A 23,980-nucleotide genomic window follows, 5' to 3' on the forward strand; every position below is an offset into this window, starting at 1 on the left:
TTTCATCATACAGTCGTGATTGCGACCATCGATCCGGCTTTGGCGTTTGATCGCGTGCGTGCACGTTCACGTTGCACTTTGTTGATGTGTGAGATCACGCCTTGCACTCGCGCACATACTCTTCCTCAGCATGCGCACCGGGAACTTGGTCACCAGAACATGGTGAAATTGTGTCGTCAGTCATTCGAGATCGTACAGCTACTCATCGCGCACGACAGGATCGCCAGTGATGAAAACCCTGGAAAGCGGTCTTCGGCTCTGACTTTGCTTGACCCTGAGACTCTTCCTGCCGCTCAACGTGCCGGTTGGCGCACCAGACAGGGTTCCGTTTGCGTAGATCGACTCTCTTGCTGCGCCTCGGAGGGTGGATGAGGCAAATCGCGTGCGCCCGATCGTTGCGGCTGCTGCCACGCCAGCTTCTTCTTGCGCCTCCAGTGTAACAGCAGGAGCCGGCGCGCGCGTGAAGATCCTCGAACAAGCTTTTGGGCTCGGCGAGGAATCTCGGCCAGCAAATACGTTGGCGAGCTTTCGACCTGCTGCACCTGCACGCAGCTCTTTGATCGCTTCGTCTAGCTGACCTCGTCCACGGTAGGATCGCCTATTCAGATCGACCTCTGGCTGATCCACTTTCAGCGTCCCACTGCTACTCTCGTTCGATGCACAAGTATGGAAGCGTGAGCTTGTGGGCGTGACATCTTCCTCCAACTTGTCCTCGTCCTCCCTTCCGCCCGTCGATTCCGACCTTGCGCCGAGTGCGAGCGGACCCCTGACCTCAGGTCCGAATTGCGGAATACTCAATCCAAACTTGCGCTTGACCTGCTTGGCCTTCTTCTGCTCCTCCAACTCGGCCTTCCTATCCGCCTGCAAAGTGTCTTCTTCTGCCCGCATGAGTGCCTGACCAAAACTGCTGACAAGCCCAAAGAAGTCTTCCGGCTTGGTCTGACTCGGATCCTCTCCAAAGTAGACCAGCAGTTTCGCCAAACTCTCTTGAACCGTCGTGCCCGCCAGCTGCAATGCTTTGATCTGCGGAGTCGTCTGTTTGACGAATTCAGCTGTCACGTCAACAAATCGATCACTTTGCGACGATATACTGATGCGTTGCAGTGTCGACATCTCCTCCTTCACCGTCGCATGGGCCGAGATCAGGCTCGTGACGGACTGCATGATCAATGTGGTTGACAGTCGAGCCGCAGCTTCGACATGCGAGCAATCATCGAGAAAGCCAACCAGCGTCTTGTCCGTTTTGTTCAGCACCCGAACCAGATAGTGCAGCAACGTCGGCGTTGAAGGCGTCGGCTGTGAAGGCTTTGTTTCCTTCAACTTGAGCAGATCGCTCAACTGGAATCCAGCAGCTTCACCCCTGAACGTCGCTGCATTCAACACATTGCCTACCGTCAACACCGTGCCCAGCACCGCCTTGAACTTGCTGCTGGCGTTGATCTCATCCACCGCATGCTTGAGGATGCGTAGATCGGGTTTCAACTCTTCCAGTTCGAGTTCAAATTTGCGCATGTAGATCATGCACCCCAAGCGTTCCGCCAAACGCGGAATGCCGAGTACCTCGTGGAAGAACTGATCCGCTTTGCTCAGCGCAGAAATATCGCCATCATAATCGCGGACGAGCGAAAGCTCCTCCGCTGTTGGGAGACACGATCTGATCGATTTGAGATTGTCGAGGCTGAGCTTGGACTCGTCGCACTGCAGAAGAGCGGTGCGCAGCTCGGGGAAGGGTAGCTTGATGCGAGTCAACACAATCGAGACGTTTTGCGCCCGGGTCAGATCGAGTAGCGTGGTTGGGTTTGCTTTTCGGCCAGTCTGCTTGGTTTCAGGAATGGCAGCGATTGGCTTGCTTCCCACAGCGAACAGCTCATCGATGCGGTCGATTTCGCCAATCACATCGACGGTGGCTGGGGGAAGGTCACTCCAGACCGTGCTCGCGAGCGAGTGTGCCGGAAGTTTGTTCCAGAAGAGCGCCTTTCGCTTCTTCTTGGGGATGAGAGGTAGCGCCGGTGGCTTGGGCGCGGTCGGCCCACTGAGCGGAGGCGGTGGCGGTGGAGCTGGCCCAGCAGACAGAGATGGGGGAGGTGGTGGTGGTGGGATCCCAATCGCAAGACCGCCAGGCGGTGGAGGAGGAGGTAGTGGCGGCGGTGGTCCACCGAGCATGCCTGCTTGCAGAGACGGCGGAGGTGGTGGTGGTGGCGGCGGCGGAAGCAGACCTCCTGTATCATTAGACGCTGTTGCTGGTGGAAAACCTGGAGCAAGTGGCGGCGGTGGCGGAGGAGGTGGTGGTCCACCGATGCTCGCACTAGCCAAGAGATGGGGAACAAGTCCAACAGCGGCAGGTCCGGGCGGCGGTGGCGGTGGTGGCGGCGGTGGCGGTGGTGAAGATGGAGAAGCAGCAGAGATCATGGGAGCCGCACTTGCGGCAGATTTTGGAGGAGGTAGCGGCGCAGTCCTGAAAGCGCCATCTGCAGCTGAAACGACAGGCGCACCGGGCGGCCTCGGGGCTTGACGATGCACCGGTGCAGCGCGTACAGCTCCATCGCCCAACCCGGCGGGCTGAATCTGGAGCTGAAGCAGAAGCGCCTGTAATTTGGCCATTTCGCTCTTGAGCTTGGTGATCTGCTTGTCCTTCTCGCCCAATTGGCTCTGCAGAGCCTCGGTGTGCTCGCTCGACTTGGCTGCTTCCATCGACTGGAGTGCCTTCTCCTGCAACTTGGCAATATCGGTACGTAGCTCCGAGATCTCGGCGTCTTTCTTGCTGAGCGTCTCGATTGTTCGACGTGCCATCATATCTGCCTCTAGCTCCGGGTTTTCGATAGAGGCAGCGCCCTTGGCAGCTTCTTGCTCCTTGTCCTTTGCCTCGGCTTCTTCCTGAGCCTGTGCAATGCCGTTCTGGAAACGGCCGTAGACCGTCTCGAGTGCGCGTTTGAGGTATTTGATTTCTCTCTCCTTGGCCTCAACATTTGCTTCGACACTTGCGAGCTGCTCCTTGTGACGCGCAATCTCATCCATGAGATTAGTCCATTGTCGGTTGCGCTCCAAGCGATCCTTCTTGGCTCGATCGTCACCATCTGTGCGCTCATCAGGGCGCGCAGCGGAAGAGAGACGGTCCAGCTCCGCTTGCAACTCGATGACCTGCTTTTCTTTCGCTACAAGTCGCTGAATGACACCAGCAAAGCTTTCTTTATCGCCTCGCTTTGGCAGCGTCGACGGCGTTCCCGGGGGAGCGAGCTCGTCGTCGATCGTGTCCTTACGAAGCGCAGCGGCACCCGGCAAACTCCGAAGCGTGATCACCTCGGCGGTTTGCTCGTTGAGCTTGGTGCTCAACTTGGCCTTATCATCGCTAAGCTCCTCCACTTTGGCACGCAGTCCCTCGAGCTCCTCGATAAAGCTGCTTGGAACTGTGCTCGTGTCGCTCATCCTGTTGGCCTTGATCATGGCTTGCTTGCCGACCAAATGCTGAATATTAGCGAGGTAAGAGCGCATGAAGATCCTCCATCCCTCATCGAAATCGGCGACGTGGACCGACTGCTCGACGTACTTGTCCACGACAAAGAGGAGGTCAGTTTTGAATTGATGATCGATGTCGCGATCGAGGATGCTCGAGGTGTGTCGTAAGATCGAGATCATGACCGGGTATAGGTCTTCATGTGCGTCCTGCGCGGATCGGAGTAAGTCTCCGGCTTCGCCCAGATCCGACACGGCATCGCCGCCACGCTCGCGGTCGGATACGTGCAGAGCACGGTCGTGCAATTCGTCTTGGTCCTCTTGCTTTTCCTCGACATACACTTGGATCTGCGTCGCTAAGCTTTCGGGTGGATCGACGTAGCGGAGCGACACGAGCACTTCGTTGAGACCTCGGCGGGCGAATTCGTCACGAAGCGCGACTCTCTCCTCCAGGTCCTCTGGGCTGTTGGTGATGGCATTGATAAGCACCATCGCTGCTGCCTTGTACTCCCACTCGATGGATTCGTTAGTGTCGGCATCATTGAGATCGGCCGATGCATCCCAAGCATCACTAGAAGAGCTGCTCGAAGCATCTGGCTTGAGATCCTCCACCAGGAACGCGAATCGGAAGCGTTCGCCAGTCACAATCTTGAGTTCCGAAAGAGCGCCGCAAACCATGCGATGGCCGTCATCGAGCGAGAGCACGCACAAAGCAGCAAGCACATCGGCGACCTGAAGCCGCAACTTGTAGGAAGGAGAACGGAGGGCAAAGGCGATGTAGTTGACCAAGTAGGGTTGCTCCAACACCTTTTCGAAGCCGAGCTCGATGTTCATGAGTGTCCGCAGACACTTGATCGCCTCTAGCAGGATGGCATCCGACATATCTTTGCGTTCAAGCTGCTTAGATCGGTTGCTGCCGAGTGCGCCGACAATGCCGTCTGTCTCTTGCTGCATGAGAAGCTCCAAGGCGCCCAATCCGTCGCAATGGAGAAAGCTGTCGATCCATGAGAGCTTTGCGCTGCTAAGCGTCACGCGTAGTGAGAGCAAGTGCTTATAGAGATCTTTGCGGCTGAGTTTACCGTCCTTGAGTTGGGTGACGTGACCCATCGCTGCATTTTTTTCGTCGCCGCTGTCCTGGCCAGGGTTTCCGCTGCCGCCTGCGATTACGCTGCCTCCGCCCCACCAGCTGCTCCACAGACTCGCGGTCGCACCGGCGCTGCTGCCAGTATGATGGGCGCGGACAGTGTTGGTGTGGTCGCCATTGGTTTGCACTTTGGAGTCAATTGATCCGAGCGAGCCGCATTCGGACATGATTGTGGTAGGTCGCGTGCTACCGCCGGATGCGTCCGCCAAAAGGCTAGCGCAAGGACTTGCGCCACCATCGCCGTCCTTTGTGGAACCTGCTCCAGAGCCTTGTGAGTCGCTTGTTGCCCACGTTGCTATGCTTGAGATGCTGAAGCGGTTGGACCATCCTGTAGGGATGACAGAACTACGGGCCATGGTTTCGGAGCCAGTACTGGGCGTTGGTGAGCCTGGCTTGTCGGCTTGAGAAGGTATGCGCGACTTGGACGGCGTCGACGCCCTTGCTGCTTCATTTTGGCTGATGAGGAAGCGCTTGCGGTCGTCCGGAAGGGCCAGCATGGCGGTGCGGCTCGTGCCCTTGATGCCAAGATCCTGCATAAGCTTTTCAAACCTCACTGCGATCTCTTCCGGGTTATCAATGTTATCTGGTGCGGGAGAAAGCTGATGAAGGGAGGCGATGGAGGGCGAGCGTGAGACACTACTGCTGTCGGACTCGAGTTCGAGCGGACCGCTAACGCTGAAGGTTTTGCCGCTTCTACCGACGGTAACGGGAACGCGACGAGCGTGTGAGTTTGTTGGCGTCTCGGGCAAGTCGGCAGCACCATTGTTGTCGCGCGTCGGGGAAGACGGCTCAGCGCTGCCTCCAATCCAGCCTTCAAACATTCGGCTGAGTCGCGCGGTAGCCGATGGGGGCTGATGACGGCGACCCTTGGGAATGTTGACGGCGGTGTCGACAGATGATTCGGCAACTTCTGATGATGGATCGTCCTGTTGCGTGTACCCAGGCAATGAGACAATGTGCTGAGCCGGTGTGGGCGGTTTGCTTCCCTTGAGCGTGCCTCCTGCTTCTTCGTCATCCTCGTCCTCGGCGGATAAGCGTGCGGATGTGAGCTCCATGGATAGGGCATCGAGATCAGCATCGCCAGTCGAAGGGGAGGCATCCTTAGCAGCCGGCAAAAAAGTCGATGGAAGAAGAGCTGCCGTAGCCTTGCTTACACTTGCGGAGCCCCACAAACCAAGCATACCCGTCTTAGCTCCCGTCTGTTTGATTGGCGAGCTGGACTGAGTAGGCTGCCCAGGCCCCGAGGTTGTAGGTAAGCCCGGTGTTAGTCCGTTGGATCCTTGTCTACGAGCGTGTTTGGAAAATCCCTGCGCAACGGTTCCGAGTTTGCTTAGCCAACTTGCGCTGATGGTGAACATGAGGCTGGGATTTGGTGTGTCGATGCTGCGCAAAATTTGAGGTAGAAACGCTGTATCTGGTAATGGAGAGGGCGGCGGCATGGGAGCTGGCGCAGATGCGGGTGTTGAAGGGAGTGGTGCGAGAGCATAGACGACGCGGGCGGATTTACTGCCTTGGAGTACGACTCTTCGAATGCCAAACTCTTCGCAGATGGCTTCGACTGCGTCTGCGACGGTGGAGCCGATACCAGACGCACCGGGCGTTGTGGGATCAGCGGGCAGGAACAAGGTCCTGTGATCCCAGCCATCGTAGATCTCTGGAATGTGACCAAAGCGGAGACGAACTCTCAATCCTGGAGCACCGCAGACGAGTCGGAGACGAGGCGAATGCAAATGTGAAGACAGGAGGAAGTCGGAGAAGGTAGTGGACGAAGATAGATCTAGGGTCGGTTGCGACTGGACGTCATTCTCTGCATGGTCCGCACCACGTGCAATGCTACGGAGGAAGCCAAAGACACCGGTTTGTAGAGGTACCAAGCCGTCGTCAATCGCTTTAAGCTGCTGCTCGTTCCATTCGTAGTTGGGCTCGGATACTTGTACAGCTTGAATGCCCCAGAGCTGACCGTGGTGATCGACGAGCCACTTGGGAGAGCTCTCGAAGTCATGGGAGGTGGCCGATGACCATGGCTGAAAATGAGATCCAAAGGTTGCTGCGAGGTGCTTTTCGTTGGTGAGATCTGTCAGGAGTGCAACGATCAGATCCTGGATCGAGGTGGAGGCAGACGAAGCAACGGATGCGGAGAGGATGGCGGCGTTGCCCGGTAAGAGGACCTGCAGGAGCTCGCGTCCTGTCATTGTGAGTGTTGGACTGCGCTAGCACTGCACTATCACTGCACTAGAGTGGCTTGCTGAGTGAGTTGGCCAAGGTCAGGTTCGTATTGTGGCGTGTGCTATGATCTATGCTGGATGAGCGGGAGATGCTTGAGGAGCATCTCCTCACAAAGGTTGAGCAGGCATTGCCAGGGACGATGGGGGTAAAGTCGATACAAATACTGTTGGTGGCGAGAATGGAATCCGACAATGACAGTTGAACTATGGTATGCCGCAACTAATCGTGAATTGTGTCGAGATGATGGTGTTGCAACGTTCAAGTGTGGAGAGTCTGGAATTGCCAAGTGTCACCGTCGATCAGCCGAGACATGCACTTTTTTTGGGCTCACCGACTCATGACTAAATTTCACGTTTGTACGAGTCTGTGAGTCTACTGGCCGGCCTCTTTCTGCCGTTCAAAACCAGCAGGCTCTCAAGTCAATCACGAATAAGACTGTGACGTGTCCCTTTGCTCTCAGTAGCGCAGTGCGACATTGTACGCTCAGTCCAGAGTTGGCAACTCGTTGAAACTCAAGGCTGTCGAGAGGAGTAGTCAATTGTATCCATGTCGGCTTGAATTCGTGATGGGAAAGCGAGAGTCGTGAGTGGGTGTGTTAGGATCTCTCCATAACTTATCACGATGAATTTCCGCCGCAGCGTGCTTTCCACTCATCCGTCGTTGGACAGATCTATGTAAGATCGAACCGCTTCGTGTGCGCCTTTCCGTACATGCTCCACTCGGCTCTCCTGTCTGGCGGATTGCAGCATCATGATTTGCACTGACAGCCTGCTCCTTAACTTGGCAGATAGGGTACAAGAGAAGGGAGGGCCTAGGCCTAGATTGTGAAAGTGCTCCTAAGCAGCGTCAAACCTCCACTCCCGCCGTGGTGACACAGTTGTACAGCCGCCAAACAATCAAAAGGCAGCAAAGAGCGTTGAGCGTCTAGCGTTGAGCGTGGAGCGTGGAGCGTGGAGGAATATTTGACGTGTTTTGTATTTTGCTGTTTAGCCCCTGTCTCATGTGCCCGCGTTCTTCACGCGTAGAGTTGCTTTCCCGTACGATTCGTGATTGCTTTTCGGAAAAGGCCACCCATCACGTGAGGCTTGGCTGTCTCGAGAAGAAAGGTCAGCAAGGAACAGGAAAGCGCTTTTTGCACAATCTCTTGCAACGTTTTTGTGCATCGGCATCGTCTTCTACCTGGTCAACCCTCTCCACTTGCCTCGCACAGTGTTCAACACAGCATTCACATCAGCACATCAATGCCACGACGAATCCCATCGCAAGTGCCGCAGACCGTCTCGAGGCTGCTCGAAGCAGGCTTCCTCAAACGGCCTCCGGCGTGGTTCGAGGCGGTGAACAACCACCCTCCCGTCACTTTGCCAGCTCGCCATCCCGTCAGTCGTCCGGATGAGGATCTTCCCGTTCGTCTGCGTGCCTCGTCGCAGACCAGCCTAGCCAATGCTGGTCCATCTTCCGCATCTGCTGACGGCGCTGCTCCCGCGACGCACGGCCGCGATACGACCAACTCGAAGAAGAAATCGCGAACGTTAACACCCAAGCTCACACCAAAGCCCATCGTTTACGAAGAGGACAGAATTCGACAACAGTTCTTCCGCGATCACCCATGGGAAGCCTACCGACCCAAGACGCTCGTCGAGATGAGCGAGCAGGTGGGCGGCGAGACGCGCGTGCATGGCGACCCTAAGCGTCTGCGTTCGTACGGCCGCAATCCCAGCGTGGAAGACTTTGTTGCCTGCACGCTTGCAGCACACCGACAGGGCGGTCTCTCGCTCTCGCAAGCATACCATAACACTCTATCGTCCTACCACGGTCTCAAGGCCGAGCACGAGCACGCTACGCGATACGCCATCTTGGAAGCAAAGTACTACGGTGCTGATCTGGGCAAGACCGAGACGCAACGAGGATTCGAAAAGGAGGAAAAGGCGCTTGCATCCTGGGCTGCATGGGCTGCTGGAGGCACGGCAGGGGTTGATGGCGCTAATGCCGCGAATGTGGTGCAGCAGACCAAGGCGGTACGAGTGAAGCGCACCGATGAGACTTTTACTTCAGGTGATGCATACCTTGAAGCAGCAAAGGCCTTTAGGGACGGCAAGATCAGCGCAGAGCGACTGGGAAGCGGGGCTCAGCTTGCCCCTAGCCAGCCATCAGCGCCCTTTGGCAACAGCAGCAGCCCCGTACCGACGGCTGAAGATGCAGACGACTTTCTCGGTCTCGCCAAATCCGCCATACAACCGACAGAAGCTACCTCGACCGAGCCACAGTCTCTGTTGAAGGGCTAGTCTGTTGAGCGTGTTAGATGTCGACATTGCAATATATACTGTTCCTTTCCATTCCCTACTATGTGCAAATTTGTCGCGCGTGATTCTGAATAACGACATCTTTGTACGAGACAGATAGGGTGTGTACGATCTTGACCTTGCCATGTACTTGGAGATTCACAGTCATGAGATTGACATTCAAAAAGAGAACACACAGACAGGAAAGGCTGACGGACTGAGTCAGAGAGGGACTGATGTCTGCGAGCTTATCATTTGTTGCAGAAAAAGACGCAAAAAAATGGTGGTTCAAAAAACAAAAGCAACTGCAGCACCTAGGATTCCCGCGTGGTCCCCCACCGCAGTACTGACTAGGCGACGACTTGCTTGACTGCGCAGATCGAACGGGATGCGGTATTTTCAAGTCTCTATGGCCGCAGATATATTGATGGGGCAATGTAGCAACTATATCACATCGATACCCTTTTCTCGTGCCAGCGATTGACAGCTGGTAACGTGTTGAATGAATGTGAACATGAATCGACAAAGTGAAGATCTCCAACCTTTTTATTTTATTATTATTATTATTATTATTATTATTATTATTATTATTATTATTATTATTATTATTATTATTATTATTATTATTATTATTATTATTATTATTATTATTATTTCGTTCAAAATTCATACACGGATCCAAGCCCCCCAAACCAAAAAAAAAACCAAAAAAAGCCTAGATATGCGGGCGGGAGTCAAGCAAGAATCGAAGATACAGGCGCAAGGTAGGTAGGCCAAAGTGAGGGGCAATGTGCTGTACGGTTAAATCGAAGATCTCGAACTGTCACGAGAGTGATCAGCACAACACTCGAAAGATCGGGGCTTGGCGTACGATGAATTTCTCCAGGTTGCGCATGTCCACGGTCCACCTTACCTCGCTGTGAGACTAAGGAGAGCGACGCGATCCGTGTCTGGTCGATCCTGAATGACAAACACTACAACACTATGCAGCAAGGATATCGACTCGACGCAGAGTAGTCATCGACTGGGAAACCAAGCTGCTCCCGATGTACAAGCGAAGGGATGGCTCACTTTGTGACACTCGTCAGCATGCCAGGTTCTTGTGGCGGACAAAGTGTGGGCTGCCCTAATGCAATGTGCGAGGCCCGTCAAATGGATCCAAGCTCGGATGCAAGCCTGGCAAGTCCACCAAATCGAGGGCCTAAGCTATCAAATCGAGGTCTGAAAAGGATCCCGGACTGGGGATGAGAGCACGGGGCGGTCGACATGATGTGAGATGTGCGAGTTCATAAAATGATGCTCAGATGACCAACGCAGCATAGTCGGCACTGCGGAAAAAATGCCGAATGGCTTGGATTGGACGACACAGGGCAAGAAACACTCAGACTTGCATAGTGAAGCGGAATTCCGTTGGGCTCGGCGATAGACAGAGACGAGCGAGTGGTTAATCGTGAGTCGTGAGTGCTCGGTGTTGGTCTCAGTGGGTGTTTTGCCAAGCTTTCGAACGGATCTGCGTCGTTTGATTTTCTATCGCCAAGGTTGTGAACCACACCGCCGGGGTTTCGTAGCGCTCGGTCCGATCTCGCAGCCAGCTAGCCAGCCAGCCAGTTCCCGCTCGAATGGGGACACTTGCATGTCATAGGCTCGTTCGTTGCATGGCGCCTCTTGTTCAAGGTGCATTGTGATGTACCGTACTGCACAATGTGCGACCCACTGTCCTTCTGCTTTGTCAAGTGAATGCCCTCACAGTCGTGAGTCTTGATGACGGGAAAAAGTGGCGACCGCAGCAGTCACAGTCGTGGGTTGCATCTGCCACGGAAACAGTAGTAAAAACCCGAATCACGAATCGTGAATGCCAGCACAGCACAGCACAGCACAGCATGCAGCATGCAGCACGCAGCACGCAACACTCAGCAACAGCAGATCACAATCGTGAATCGCGAATCGCGAATCGTCGTGCGTGAATTCATCAAATAATGAACCGCAGCCGACACGCATTCACCGACTCGTGAACGCTGTGTCGCTCCTCGATTTTGGGCGTCTCAATGCAAGCGCAGGTGGACTAGCGTTCTGAAGAAGGTCTTGGCACACCTTCATGCCAGTCGTGAGTCTTGGTTTGCCTCAGATGTTCATACCTTGTGCTCGCTTGCCAGCTACTTCGCATCCACTGATGCACGCTGCCTGCGGTATCTCGACGATGTGTCCGAAGTTTGTCTTGGCAGCCCGTTTCGAGGTTCGCTCGCGGCTGTCTCGCCTGCTCCGCCTGTCTTCTTCTGCCCCGTTCTCCTATTTCGATTGTCTTGGTGTGGTACACAAGTCGACACCTTGTTCAGAGCAACGAGACAACACAAACAACGATCGTCGCTCGTTTGTGCTCTTTCAGAGGCAGATGAAATGTCCTGTTGTCAGATGTGGGCGTGGCCTGGTGTCGCGAGGAGGCTGGCTGATAACTTAGCTTGTCGCTGTCGATTCATGTTTGCAGCTCGGCTTGCATCTGGAGCGTCAAGCACCAAGGTGCAACACTCGTGACTCTGCTCGTGCACCTTCTGCAGATGAAAGGCCCTCGCCGTCCATCGATTCTCCGCACCAGCACCAGCACTTGCATCATTGGCAACAACAAACCCCCTAACCAAGCCAGCGGGTGGGACCTGCCAACGTCAGCTGCTCATACTACGCTAGCAATCCAACCAGCCAACTCAAGACACTCATAGGGATTCCGGCGTCTTGAATGCGATTGTCTCGCTTTGCCTCCTCTTTTGCCCTTCCCAGCTTGTATTCTAGCGAGGCCTCTTTGACCCAATCAACCTACCTCCCTGCTTGACCTGCTTGCCTTGCTGTCCTGTCTCTCTTCCTCCATCCATCTGGCCTTCCCTTCGTCTATCTTTCTCCGCCTCCTTTCACTCTCCCTTCCTCCACCAACACCGTTCTCGTCTCACAAGTCCCTCTTTGGCAGTCGACTTAGGATCGTCTGCCATATACACAGTCTTTACTGCTTCTTGTCGTCGGTCTCTTTATAAACATTGCGTTTCGGGCGTCGTGGTTCTTCTCAACCTTCGTTCCCCCTTTACGCTCAGTCTCTGTGATTTCGCCCCTCATCGACTTTTCATATCATGCGTCTCTCCGTCTCCGCCGCCACCATCGGCGCTGTGGTTTTGGCCGCTCCTCTGGTCTCCGCCGCTGGACGCCACGAGCGAGGCCTTGTCGACCCTTCGGAACACCCTGCCGGTCACCTGTTCCACAAGCGTGCCTCTGAGCACCACGGAATCACCAAGCGTCAGCTCTCCACCACTTCCAAAAACGGCATGCCTTACCCTCCTGCCGGTGCTGACCCGCCTCCCGCCAGCTCGCTGCCCCAGGCTTGGATCGACCGCTACAACCAAAAGAAGAATGCCGGTTTGATCCCCAACATCCCCCGATCCATCACCGACCCCAACACGCGTGCCACCGTCTACCCTGCCGGCACCGACATGACCAACGTCTGCTCTTGGACTGTGCAGAAGTGTGATACAGGTGATATCTGGCTGGCTCCCGATAACTATGTCTCGATCACCTTTGACGACGGCCCCACTCCTCAGTCGCACAGCCTCATCGACTATCTCCAGGCGCAGAAGCAGACTGCTACCCACTTCCTCATCGGCAGTGCCATTGTATGGAACCCCGACGCGATGGATCTTTACGTCAAGGCTGATCCTCCCATGCACCTTGGTGTTCACACCTGGTCGCACACTCTTCAGACGGGCAAGACGGATCTCGAGATTCTCGGCGATCTCGGCTGGACCATGCAGATCATCTACGATCTGACCGGTTCCGTCCCTATGTACTGGCGTCCTCCTGAGGGTGACGTCGATGCCCGCGTTCGTGCGATCGCCACCGAGGTGCTCGGTCTGCAGACCGTAATGTGGAACAAGGATGCCGACGATTGGTGTCTGCGTCAGGGCACCGGCACCGCTCAGCTCCAGACCTGCACCACCGGCGTCGGCGCCACCAAGCAGGGCGTCATCCGTGAGATGACCAGCTGGGCCCAAACCACCAACCGTACCGGCTTCATCTCGCTTGAACACGAGACCACCGACCAGGCCATCGACGCCTTCAAGGAGTATCACCAGGCCCTCGTTCAAAACAATTGGATTGCTGGTGCCGTGCCCGAACTCCAGGGGTTGCCTTACTACCAGAACCAGTGGAACCTCACCTCACGAAAGGAACGCGTCGACAGCATCTTGCCCACTCGTGATCCTATCAAGGTGGTCCACTCGGATGCTCCACGTGGCAGCAGGAGGGCTCCTGACACGAGCGCCTTTGCCAATCTTGATGGTAGTGGCGCTAGCGCTGGCGCTTCGTCCTCGGCAAGTGCAGCTGCGACCAGAACGCGTGGTTCATCTGCAGCATCCGCTGCTACCGGTTCTTCCAGCTCCTCTATCAGCTCTGGCAGCACTTCTAGCACCACGAATTCCTCCTCCAAGAGTCAGTCGAGTTCGGGTGCCACCCACTCCATCGCTGGCGCTTCCACCATCGGCTTTGGCGCTTTGGCTGTCGCTTTTGCTCTCTTGCTCTGAGCTTCACCATACGGCTCAGCCCCACACCTCGGACTTCTCTACCATCATCGTAGAGGAAACTTTTGGAAGGTGCCGCATCAACATACATTCATTGTATCGACACAGCGGTGGCTCGCTCGCTGTCTGTCTGCTCTCTTTCTCTTCTTCGATGCTCTACAATTCTTAGCCACTCTTTTTTTTTGCTCTTCCCCTCGTTCTGTCACTCCCATATTTGCTTGCACCGGTCTCGTTGTTCATAATCGATGCCTTCCTCTCCGCCGCCCTCTCCCAAAAGCCGAAGGAGAGTGACATTGGTTGGATTTGAGGAAGGAGATCCTTTTAACTCATCTTTCGTGTTGTTTTCTTTGTGGTCTTGATGTGCAACATTCTGTCTTGTCTTTTACAGATGTCGGGGCTAGCTTGGAATCAGATCGGGCCACGCCGGGGTGTTATGAGTCGGTCGCGTGATGATCGAGCTTGAGTAGGCTGCCGTTCCGCACTCCTATGAGCGGGGCGTGACACGCTAGAGGACGGGAATGAGGTGTTTGAGGTGAACGGCGCGAGCGCTGGGCATGATGTCAGCAAACGGGTTGTGTAACATCCGTCGAAGCGGCTTGACAGATCGCGCAGATCCGTGGTCGACGACTCCTATCTCACCGCTCTCGGCTCGTTCGAGGATGCCAGAGGTTCTGCTGTCTAGACGCTATGCATCTTGGATGTATTCGGAAGGAGAAAACGATACAGTGTTTTACAGATTTGCACGGTAGTGTGGTTTGGCTGCATGCGCCTGATTTGCGTGAATACGGCGAATACAAATCCAATCTAGGCGATGCATATCAAAAGTCGATGGTAGGTCGTGCCTTGTACTTTCGAGTAGCTCTCGAAGGCAGCGTATGCATCATGTGGTTGCCATGAAGTTCGAAGCGAAGGTGACCTGGATCCGCCGAATGCTGAGTAGAAGCGAGAGGCACCTTGATCGCAAACACAGCGTTCTTCTTGGGTATGGTGCGAGTTGCGCTGCATCGTGCCTCTCGATTTTCGCTTGACACCTTGGGTGGTATCGCGATGATGATTGTATGTTCGGTCTCTTTGACCACGAGACCGTGTTGAGAGACAAGAGAAGGGTTGGCAGCACGAACCACCTCGATCTCTGCTCCGCAGAGATCAGCCTTTATCAACGATGCTTGAACCGCGCTGACGGTGCCTGAAGACATGGTGGCGAGATTCCTCTCATCGAATTGCGTATTTGGCACGAGCTGGCCCTTGCCGTTGATCGCGACAATATTGAGCAATTGCTGGATGTAGGAGCGCCACATATCATGCAGCGGCTTTACAAGCTCGTAGCTGATGTTGGAGTCGACTTGCTCCAGTCCCATGCGTTTGCGCTGTGAGCGACTGAGCGGCTTTTTCGAAGCCGCATCGATCTTTTTCGCCTGATTCGTCCGATGACGAGGTACGGATTGCAAGCGTTTCAGCTGCTTCGTGGCATCCGCAAGCAGACGTTGTTTGGTTTTGACAAGCTCTTTGCTTGCAGTTACATGCTCATCGCCTTCTTGCTCATGCTGGATCGCGGATTGTTGAGACCGAGCGCGTTTGTTTGCAAGAGCTCGAGTCTTTGCAGATCTAGCTGTTGCGATGCGCAGCCTCTTGAGCTCTGACAGCTCGCTCTTGACTCTCCTCTTGCGCTTGATAAGCTTGCGTTCGGCTAGAATGCGAGCATCGACATCGCTACCACCGGGTTTTGGGCGAGCGCGATCGAGATTGGTAATCTGTATACGACGGTCCTGCAATCGTTCACGGTAGTACTGCGATACTTGTGAATCCGAAATGTTGTCGGCATTCAAAGCTGCTCGCAGCACCTGGTGTACTGCACTTGCAGAGCCAGAGCCGCTCGTTTCCATGTAGGTGCCATCCATTCCGTAGAACCCTCAGAATATCCGAGCGAGGCTGTTCTTGGTTCCGATTATCGAATGGCTCGGGTGCCTGTTGCTATCCAAGAGGACGAGAATCAAAGGTTGAAGCAATCGTGAATCACGAATCGTCACTTTCAAAGCAGCGAGCTCATATACATTCACGAATAATCGTGAATCTCTAAATTTCAATCTTGAACCCTGAATTTCATCGGGTTCCGATACAAATGCTGCCCAGATCCGATTCAGGTTTGCCTCGCGACGTTTTTCGTGAAAAAATTCCCCTTTTGTTTTCGACGCTGCTAATTTCGAACGAGCCACATGGGATCAAAGCTTGAAAGTCACGACATGAGCTTGATCCAAGTAGCTCTGCTCTCAAAACTGCGTATGTTCGAGTCTTTTGTGGTTCTGAGCTATCAGACGTGTACGTATTCGGGTTTTGCAAATCTCACGTATAGAGTCGTGCTTGTTGTTCACGTTTCACGATTGCTTGAGCTTCCCGCAAGGCTTTCTTTTGCGTCGTCGGTCAGAATTGGTTCGGTGGTGCGCATCTGCGTTCGAATCTGCTCATGGCTGACCGGCAGATATCGCAAACACGTTCTCAATTCTGAGTCGAGAGTGACGCCCTGTGAGTTGCTGTGCTGTGACTGGCGTCAGAGAGGAATCGTGAATACAGCGGATGAAGCAGGATTCAAGTTCAATTCATCTCGGTCTGACGAGATTTTGATTACTGGCCGAGATGAAGCCCCGCTCGTGCAACGGAGCTACATTAGCGAGGAGGCCGGAACCATCTCTGCGTGGATTCTTCAGGAGCCGCAAAAACTTCTCACGCGGCCCAAGCACCACATTGCCGAGCAGCGGACGTGGCACACAGAAGCAGGGCTCAAGCTTAGTCTCTTCGAGTAAGAATCGTGAATGAATTGGCGGATTCCGGACTCTCGGTTAAAATTCGTACGCCCAACCATCAATTCAAGTTTCGCTGCCTACAAAACAAAAATCACGAATCACGAATCGGTTCGCTTACTCTGACGTTGGGATCCCTTATCCTTAATAAAAAAGGAAACAAAGAAAGTCTATTGTGTTGATGCGTAAATTTCGCCATCCGGTTGAGTGCAAATTCGAGCAATTTTGACACAAGATGGTCCATAGAAGATTCAGATTCACGATTAGCATACGATCGACTGTCCTTTCTGCTGCCATTGATTTCGAACCGTGATTCACGATTGAAAGATTATGGAAAAGTCGCCGCCGCACGTTGCAGGTAACCACGCTATTCTGCCAGAATCGCGATAGCCGCCGGCGGCAAGGCATGATTCGTGGTACTGGCTAGCAGTCAGTGTCCGCCTCACGCCTTGGTTTCAGTAGTGTTCGCTCCCAGATTTGTGAACGATCCTTAGTTTTTCCAGATGGTCCACATTGATCGTTTCCGTTTCCGTTTCCGTTTCCGTTTCCGTTGCTGTTCTTCGTTTCTTACGTTCAGACGACACTAGAGAGACCTATGGTTAAAAGTACAGTAGATCACATTGCGCTTGTGCCTACCTGGCGCGGGAGGTAGCATTCATGGTGTTTGCCGAGCCCAGAATGGCCAGGCAGGACCAAGAGGACATCGACGGTCGGGGTACCAAAATTGGACAGATTCTCGCTCGGATCTTGTATGGAGGCCCGGACAGATCTGATATTGATTTGGCGCCCCGTTGGCGCTTCAATCTTTCGCTGTTTACTCGGTGCCGAAAAGTCGTCAGAGCAGATACAGGTCATAAGCTTGAGGGCTACTGCAAGCTGTGCGGATTGCAGACAGGCGCATCAGAAGTTCGCCTTGACATGCTTTGGCCAGATCATGCATCTGATTGTTTCCTCGGAAGGGGTCGCCGCGACACTCTGGCTTACTTGATGTCTTCACATTGATAATCAGAGAGGGTTGACAAATAGTCAATGACACTATTCCAAGTCCGTTCGCAGAGGATAATCAGATTCACGAAGGTTGGCGGCGTCCATCACGGGGTGAAATGGCGAACGGGCTTGACCAAGGTCTTGCGCCGAAAGAATCTGGCGATGTTTGACTCCCGACCCTCGCTTGCACTTAGGAAACGCTCGATGCATCTGTAGCTGCATCAATGGAAGTGCTAGGCGCGAGGTAGCACTGCCGGCCCTCCCGACAGTCTTGAGTCGCTCCAATCACGAATGTAGAAGAAATTCATCACAGCTCAGAAACAGAAACCGCCTCCGGATTTTTGTGGGCACGAGGCAGGTGGGCCAGGCTGTTAGCTCTTCGCATCTGTTCCTGCCTCGAGTCGAATTCATTACAAACGCCCAAGGGCACCAAATCGTAAATCTTGTCAATCGTGAATGTTGCTGTAGCAACCAACCTTTTGGCGAAAGATCTGGGACGATTTTGATCTGTCACACAGCCTACGCTCGACAACGCTCGACAGGCTAGCTTCAAAGAAAGCAGAGAAGAGGAAAAAAAATGTAAACAAACCAGAAAGCTTATTTAGTGACAACCATTCGTAATTTACGTTTGGAGCTTGGTCTGGACTCTTTTAGGACTTAGCCGGTGTCTGACATACTGTAGCTACAGAGCGGCAGGGAGCCGCCGTAGCTTTCTCGGTGTCTGAGTGTCCAGACGGTGGATGCGCTGGCAATCTTACCCCGTTGCCTGTTTCCCATAATCACAACTGCGTTTAAAGTTGCCGACCTTCACGCATGAGATCAACTCTAGCTCAGACAGATCATACAAGATACAATCAGCCACACCCCTTACGCTTGGCCTGGCGTGATCTGCGAGGATTCGGCTTCGTGCTTTCCAAGCTGCAATTTTGCTGTAAGGCAGAGTTCGCTTGATTGGCGTATCAGTCTGATTGTCATCATTTAAACAAGATGCAAGATTACGAAATGTAGGTTGGAAATAGCAAAACCAACATTACTGTCGGAAAGCTGTCAATCGTGAATCTCTTCCCGGGTCATTTTCGACATGGGAATGCGATCTCTGTCCCAGACATCTGTGCTGAAGAAGAATCCTTGTCGATGCGATGGATGCTCTGATGGATACTGTGGATATGCAGCGGGCTCAAAGACAGCAACTTTGCTGCTGTTGTTATCCGACATTAGCAGCACACCTGCATAAAACTCAAATGGGCGACTCTTCCCGCCATTTCCCCTCTTCCGAGCCTCATCTCAATTCTGGCTCCAGTGCCCAGCTTCTTGCCGAAGTGGTGCCTGGCCACATACCCTCCGGACAACCAGAAAGTCGCGATTCTCGCGGTGCTCGTGCTGCTCGTGCTCCTCTTCTTCCCTTTCTCTAGTCAGGACACATGTCGAATTGATTCACCCGGAAACATGAAGAAGCTGTCTAGACCGCACATCCGCCATCTGCGTGTGATCCCTTTCGCACTTCTCTTACACTGCCATCGAGTATTGGACTCCCTCGATGCGTGCGAGAGCACCAGATCAGTTGCACTGCCACAAACGTCTTTCTCTTGGCGCAATGTACCTGAGCAGCTGAAAATGTGGCTTGGATGCTTCGCACAACGAACTGCGAGCTGGGAGATCCTCGAAACTTATGCTGATGATCCCCTCGCATGCGTCTCGTGCTTGAATTGACTTGACTCTGTCTGACTACCCGCATTTTCCTTTGTCATGCTTGTTCTCTGTCCGGCCAAACTCATCTTGATACTTCCATTTAGCACTTGACTGTGTTGTATCGCGTATCGCTTATCCGGCATTTCTCCGCTTTGCTCTGCAACTGTTTGTCGGGTTGGTTCCGACTGCTCTCACTCCCGACTCGGCAAACAGAAAGCAGCACACTCGCTCGTCCCCTAGCTCGCGCTGTTTGCACGTACTCCATCAAGCTTGACCAGGAACAACGTCAACTCCCGTTTCATTCTCGACTTTGACCACCTCGAATACAGGAATCTCGGCCCTCAAATCGGATCTTCCGACCAGCAAGGCCTGGTTCGATTGCATCACACCACCTGCGTCTTTAGGTTTAGCACCTTGCCGCCAGCACTTTTCCTACGGGCTTCAGGGCGTAGTCACGGAACTTGTGGTATAACTTCGACCCCCTACTTTCTATTACTCGATTACGATCAACTAGCCCTTCATGTTCCGATCTCGAACAGTCAACGACGTAGTCTGACCTGATGCACTCTCCGCCACACAGGTTGTAGCACCAAGTTCACTCTATCTAGTTCCAGCAACCACGTTAGCCACATTTCACGTACTGACGCAAGTTCAACAAGGCGGCTCACCCTAGCTTGACTCTCCTCAGACACATTCGATAGTAAGTATGCCCAACTGGCTTGATCGGCCATTCGCCAATCAACCAAAAGAGACCATTTGGCATCACCCACCTCAGCCAACGACAGGAAATGCGAGCCCACATACCATCACTAAGCCCACAGCAGTGAAGGTCGAGGTGCGTCTGTCGTCACACTGTCTTCAACAGCTTCCATATCTCATCCGAAACTCCATTGTTTGATGATTGCCGCCAGCCACTTTAGGACGCATCGAGGGCCGACCAAGGTTCGACTTCGCTTTCGTGCGCTACAACAATAGACTGGGAGCTTGCACAGGCGGCTTATACCCACCCTGGGAACATTCCGCCGAGGCGAGTCGCGGGTGTCAAACGTAGTTGTTGTTGCTGCTAGAGGGTGGGATCAATCGTTCCGACTTTTGTGAACACGGCGTGTCGTCATGTAATACTGCCTCACTTACTGACGTGCCGACTTGCACTTCATTGTTCTGGTCGCTTCATTCTGTCATGCAGTACGATCCCGCTCGCGCTTCCCTCCCACTGAAATCGCCATTGTTCGGGTTCGGCTTCGTCTTTGGTTGGCCCATCTCCGCCCAAAACACCGTGCCTCGATCTACTGGGCTCGGCTTTGCGTGCAAGGGGAAACCTGCTTGGCAACAAGCGGCGAACTTGACAATCAGAGAGTGTGTTGCAGCAGATTCGCAGCAAATTCTCCAAGCCCACCCACAATGTCGCGTTCCGATACCGACGGACGCGACACCAGTTTTGCAAGTCGCAACGGTGTTGGCGGTTCGCAACTTTCTGAGCCTCCTTCACAGCGTCGCGAGCGACCCGATTACGGGTATGCAGTGGAAGAGACCCACCGACCTCACACGGCACAGGAACGATTCCCGGATTCGCATGGTCAGCGTTCAGCTCCTGATCTGTACTCGCGCGACTCGGACCGATTTTCCTACCATAGAGGTGACACTTTGACGCCAGCGCAGGAGAGGTCTTACCAGCGCGAGCTCGAATTGATGAAGGCTCGCGGAGAGCAAGAGCGCTCGTACGGTGGCGCTTCAGCATCACGGTCAAGCCGTCCATTAGAAGCAGATCACCATTATGGGGGCATGCCTCTGACACGTGGCTTGGTCGACGACTTCGCACCCGAACCAATGGCGAGCAGCGGAAGACCCAATCTCGAGGGGTTCTCGCGCGTCGAGAACGGTAGGCGGTATCGACTGGTCGTGGTTCAGCATCCGAGTCGTGCGCGAATGTGTGGCTTCGGCGACAAGGATCGACGTCCGCTCAGTCCGACGCTAATTGTCAAACTAATCATCACTGAAGAAGCGACGGGCGAAGAGATCAGTCCGTGCGAAGTCAACACGTCGCTCTTCCTGCTCGCTACAGATCTTTGTCATCCGGACGATCTCATGCTTGCACCAAGAAATATTCTTGTGCATCATCATGCCTCTTCGCTTTCCTCTAATCCCATCCAGCATGGCGGTGCCGGTGGATATGCAACCGACGAATTTGGGCATCGATCCGGTTCAAGTTTGGGCAACTTTGCTGCTGACGGTGGTGGTCCTTGCGATGATGGCTATCGCTCCAGCACTCATCCGCAGCATGCGTCCGAATCTACAGGAGCAGCAGCGTTGCCGTTGTCCTCGTCGTCAATGAACCCCTACGATCGATCACCTCACGCATCGTCATCGATCCAGTTTGGCGGCGGCGGCAATTTTGCGCAGCAGAGCCAAGCAGAATCGTACACCCGAAATCTAGTGGGAGCTGCCGTAGCCAGCGCCTCGGTGCTCAAGGATGAGCAAGACAAGTGGTGCACATTCTTCGTCTTCCAAGATATTTCGGTCCGCACCGAGGGTGTTTACCGCATCAAGCTCATGTTTGTGAATCTCGAAGTAAGCGGTCGTGTGGGAACGGGTGTCGCTGACGCACTCGCAGAAACCTACACGGACGCTTTCACCGTCTACTCTCCACGACGTTTTCCTGGAATGTTGGATCCAACACCGCTTTCTCGAAAACTGGCCTCGCAGGGTATCAAGATTCCTGTTAGAAACGATAAAAAGAAGCAACGCAGGCGTAATGACGAAGGAGGTGACGGCATGGGCGATTACGATGGAGCGTCTGGTGGTGACGAAGACGACGAGTGAATCAAGTGGAAAGTATCAGTTACTAGATGACAGCATTGGAAGCAGTACAATATATACACGAACAAGCACTCCAAAAGCACTGTCACGAGTCAGGACTCGTGACTCGTGAATATCTGGCGGGGGCTTTGTACTGGTCCATACGTATTTTCCCGAGTGTGCTGTCATCCTTGACCCTTGTGCCATCATTTTTATTCACGTGCGTGACAACTCGTTTCTGCGAACGGGGCTGTAACTCGTGACTTTCCTTCGTGCTTTGAGGGACGATTCGTGATGGTGGATCGTGGATCGTGGACTAAGGTGTTAGCCCGTAGCCATGTAACACTGGAGTGAAACAGGGAACTAGTCACGTGTGCGGGATTTGTCGGCACGCACGAGCTGTGGACGATGGATATGATAATTCGTGATTTGGGGAGGGTGTTCAGCGTATTCAGAAAATCACGATTGGTGATTGGCGATTCACAATTGGATTTGATGTGAATTTAGGGTGGCTGTCTATGAGAAGTTCGGAAGCGAGAATTGGTGATTGTGAATTGGTGTGCGGTCAGCGGCGCGGAGACGATGGATCGCACGGCTGTACGCTCTACACGCTGTACGTGTTATCTACCTACATCATCTAGACACTGTATACTGCAACTTGTACACGATGGCATCTCGATTCGCAGCTGGTATTTTCGGGCGTAACTTGACAGCCACGTCGGCTGGTGCTGTTCGCGCGCACACTGCGGGTGTTCGCAGGCTCGCCACGGCGGCTGGCGAGAACGAGTTTGTTGCCGAACGCATGCATCACAAGGAGCACGCTGCAAGTGAGTATCATCTGACGCAAACGGTTGGGTCCAGAGACTGCACGCACGCGGCTTGCATGCGAGCATACGACGCGTGCAAGTCTGGTCGCGAGTGCACATGGTTCATGGTGCAAGAGCGTGTTGCTCGAGATGGCTAGCGAGCGATACGGTTGCGACAAGCACAGCAAGAGCATGTGCGTCTGTAAACGCTGGGTCAAGAACAGAGACAACGGTATGATGGACTCTGAGAACTGGAATACGCGCGTCTCGGAACGAGCAAATCCACAATCTTTGGACCAGTGGCGAATCCAAGCCAAGCATCTATCAAGCCAAGTGCGTACTGACCTTCTCACGGCGCTGTTTCGCGCGCTCTGTGCGCATGTTTGCAAACAGAATCGGCTGACCTGTGGCGCAAAGTGTCGCTCTACGTCTGTATCCCGGGATGTAAGTGCAAACGGCGACTGCTCACTTGGCCCTACCGATCGTATCTGACACGTGTGTACTCTTGTTTTCACCAGCCATTGTCCTGGGCGTGTACATCTACGGCATCGAGAAGCACCACTACGACCACATGGTGCACGAGTACCACGAAAACGACAACCAGCCTCCCGAACGCACCTTCTACGAGTACAACAACATCCGCCGAAAGGCGTTCCCCTGGGGCGACGGAAGCAAGAGCTTCTTCCACAACCACATGATCAACTACGAGAAGGCCCCTTAAATCTCCCTCCCTGTACCAAATTTCTCTCCAGCCCCAACCACGTGCCTTCCAAATCCATCCTCATTCCCTCCATCCGCTCCTCCATCTGTGTGCGCGTCATGTTATTCCAAGTCTGAGACCTCACTCCAAACATCCACAGCACTCGCCTTACAGATCATACCCGACACACCCGACACACTCAACGAAAACATCAAACAAAAGTAACGAAGCCAAAGCGATAAAGACCGAAAACAAGAGCCAAGTTGAGGCGTGCAAGTGACCCACCTAGTGACTAATATTTGCTTCCAAGCGAAGCGCAATCATGGCGCCAGAGCTTGTTGTACCTTTGGGCTGGCTCAACAAGGCGTCCAGGCGCACGAACCAACGCTGCTTACTGCTGAGGCTCGAGGATCATCTCCTGAATCCTCCTCAATTGGGAACTGTTTCGCCCTCGGCACGGTACCGTCATCGCTGCCCTCAGTCCTGTCTTCCTCGGCACTCTGATCCGCCGAGAGCGAAGCCAAGTGCTGGATCAATGGCAGCAGCTGATCCGAGCTA

At 53.9% G+C, this 23,980-nt stretch overlaps 8 protein-coding genes and 1 non-coding gene across 9 annotated transcripts in view; 5 read left to right on the forward strand and 4 right to left on the reverse strand.

Annotated features, from left to right (window-relative positions):
• Positions 1–198: 198 nt before the first annotated feature.
• UMAG_01141 (Diaphanous related Formin) lies at positions 199–6,786 on the reverse strand (the record flags this gene model as incomplete). Its single annotated transcript, XM_011388787.1, has 1 exon — positions 199–6,786. The coding sequence occupies one exon, from the start codon at positions 6,784–6,786 to the stop codon at positions 199–201; it is 6,588 nt and encodes a 2,195-aa protein (XP_011387089.1).
• Positions 6,787–8,061: 1,275 nt separating this feature from the next.
• On the forward strand, positions 8,062–9,102 carry UMAG_01142 (mitochondrial 37S ribosomal protein mS23; the record flags this gene model as incomplete). The annotated part of the gene is made up of 1 exon (XM_011388788.1): positions 8,062–9,102. One exon carries the CDS (start codon positions 8,062–8,064, stop codon positions 9,100–9,102), a length of 1,041 nt encoding a protein of 346 aa, XP_011387090.1.
• A 299-nt stretch (positions 9,103–9,401) lies between these two features.
• Positions 9,402–9,516, reverse strand: UMAG_16208. The gene has a single exon (XR_897722.1). It is a non-coding gene; the product is annotated as a 5S ribosomal RNA (ribosomal RNA).
• A 2,693-nt stretch (positions 9,517–12,209) lies between these two features.
• UMAG_01143 (uncharacterized protein) lies at positions 12,210–13,652 on the forward strand (the record flags this gene model as incomplete). The annotated part of the gene is made up of 1 exon (XM_011388789.1): positions 12,210–13,652. One exon carries the CDS (start codon positions 12,210–12,212, stop codon positions 13,650–13,652), a length of 1,443 nt encoding a protein of 480 aa, XP_011387091.1.
• Positions 13,653–14,467: 815 nt separating this feature from the next.
• UMAG_01144 (uncharacterized protein) lies at positions 14,468–15,547 on the reverse strand (the record flags this gene model as incomplete). The annotated part of the gene is made up of 1 exon (XM_011388790.1): positions 14,468–15,547. The coding sequence occupies one exon, from the start codon at positions 15,545–15,547 to the stop codon at positions 14,468–14,470; it is 1,080 nt and encodes a 359-aa protein (XP_011387092.1).
• Positions 15,548–15,889: 342 nt separating this feature from the next.
• UMAG_01145 (uncharacterized protein) lies at positions 15,890–16,447 on the forward strand (the record flags this gene model as incomplete). The annotated part of the gene is made up of 1 exon (XM_011388791.1): positions 15,890–16,447. One exon carries the CDS (start codon positions 15,890–15,892, stop codon positions 16,445–16,447), a length of 558 nt encoding a protein of 185 aa, XP_011387093.1.
• Positions 16,448–20,521: 4,074 nt separating this feature from the next.
• On the forward strand, positions 20,522–21,940 carry UMAG_01146 (uncharacterized protein; the record flags this gene model as incomplete). Its single annotated transcript, XM_011388792.1, has 1 exon — positions 20,522–21,940. The coding sequence occupies one exon, from the start codon at positions 20,522–20,524 to the stop codon at positions 21,938–21,940; it is 1,419 nt and encodes a 472-aa protein (XP_011387094.1).
• A 643-nt stretch (positions 21,941–22,583) lies between these two features.
• On the forward strand, positions 22,584–23,443 carry UMAG_11645 (cytochrome c oxidase subunit VIa; the record flags this gene model as incomplete). The annotated part of the gene is made up of 3 exons (XM_011389145.1): positions 22,584–22,743; positions 23,116–23,166; positions 23,241–23,443. 3 exons carry the CDS (start codon positions 22,584–22,586, stop codon positions 23,441–23,443), a joined length of 414 nt encoding a protein of 137 aa, XP_011387447.1.
• A 370-nt stretch (positions 23,444–23,813) lies between these two features.
• The window catches only part of UMAG_15050 (putative protein anchor VAC8), a gene marked incomplete at both ends in the record, with an annotated part of 2,037 nt that continues 1,870 nt past the window's right edge, over positions 23,814–23,980 (reverse strand). The window contains one exon of the mRNA XM_011389209.1: positions 23,814–23,945. Coding sequence (XP_011387511.1) covers positions 23,814–23,945 — 132 coding nt within the window. The remainder of the gene's footprint in view (positions 23,946–23,980) is intronic.

This window comes from Mycosarcoma maydis, chromosome 2, assembly GCF_000328475.2.
Source record: "Mycosarcoma maydis chromosome 2, whole genome shotgun sequence".
NCBI classification, from domain to species: domain Eukaryota; kingdom Fungi; phylum Basidiomycota; class Ustilaginomycetes; order Ustilaginales; genus Mycosarcoma; species Mycosarcoma maydis.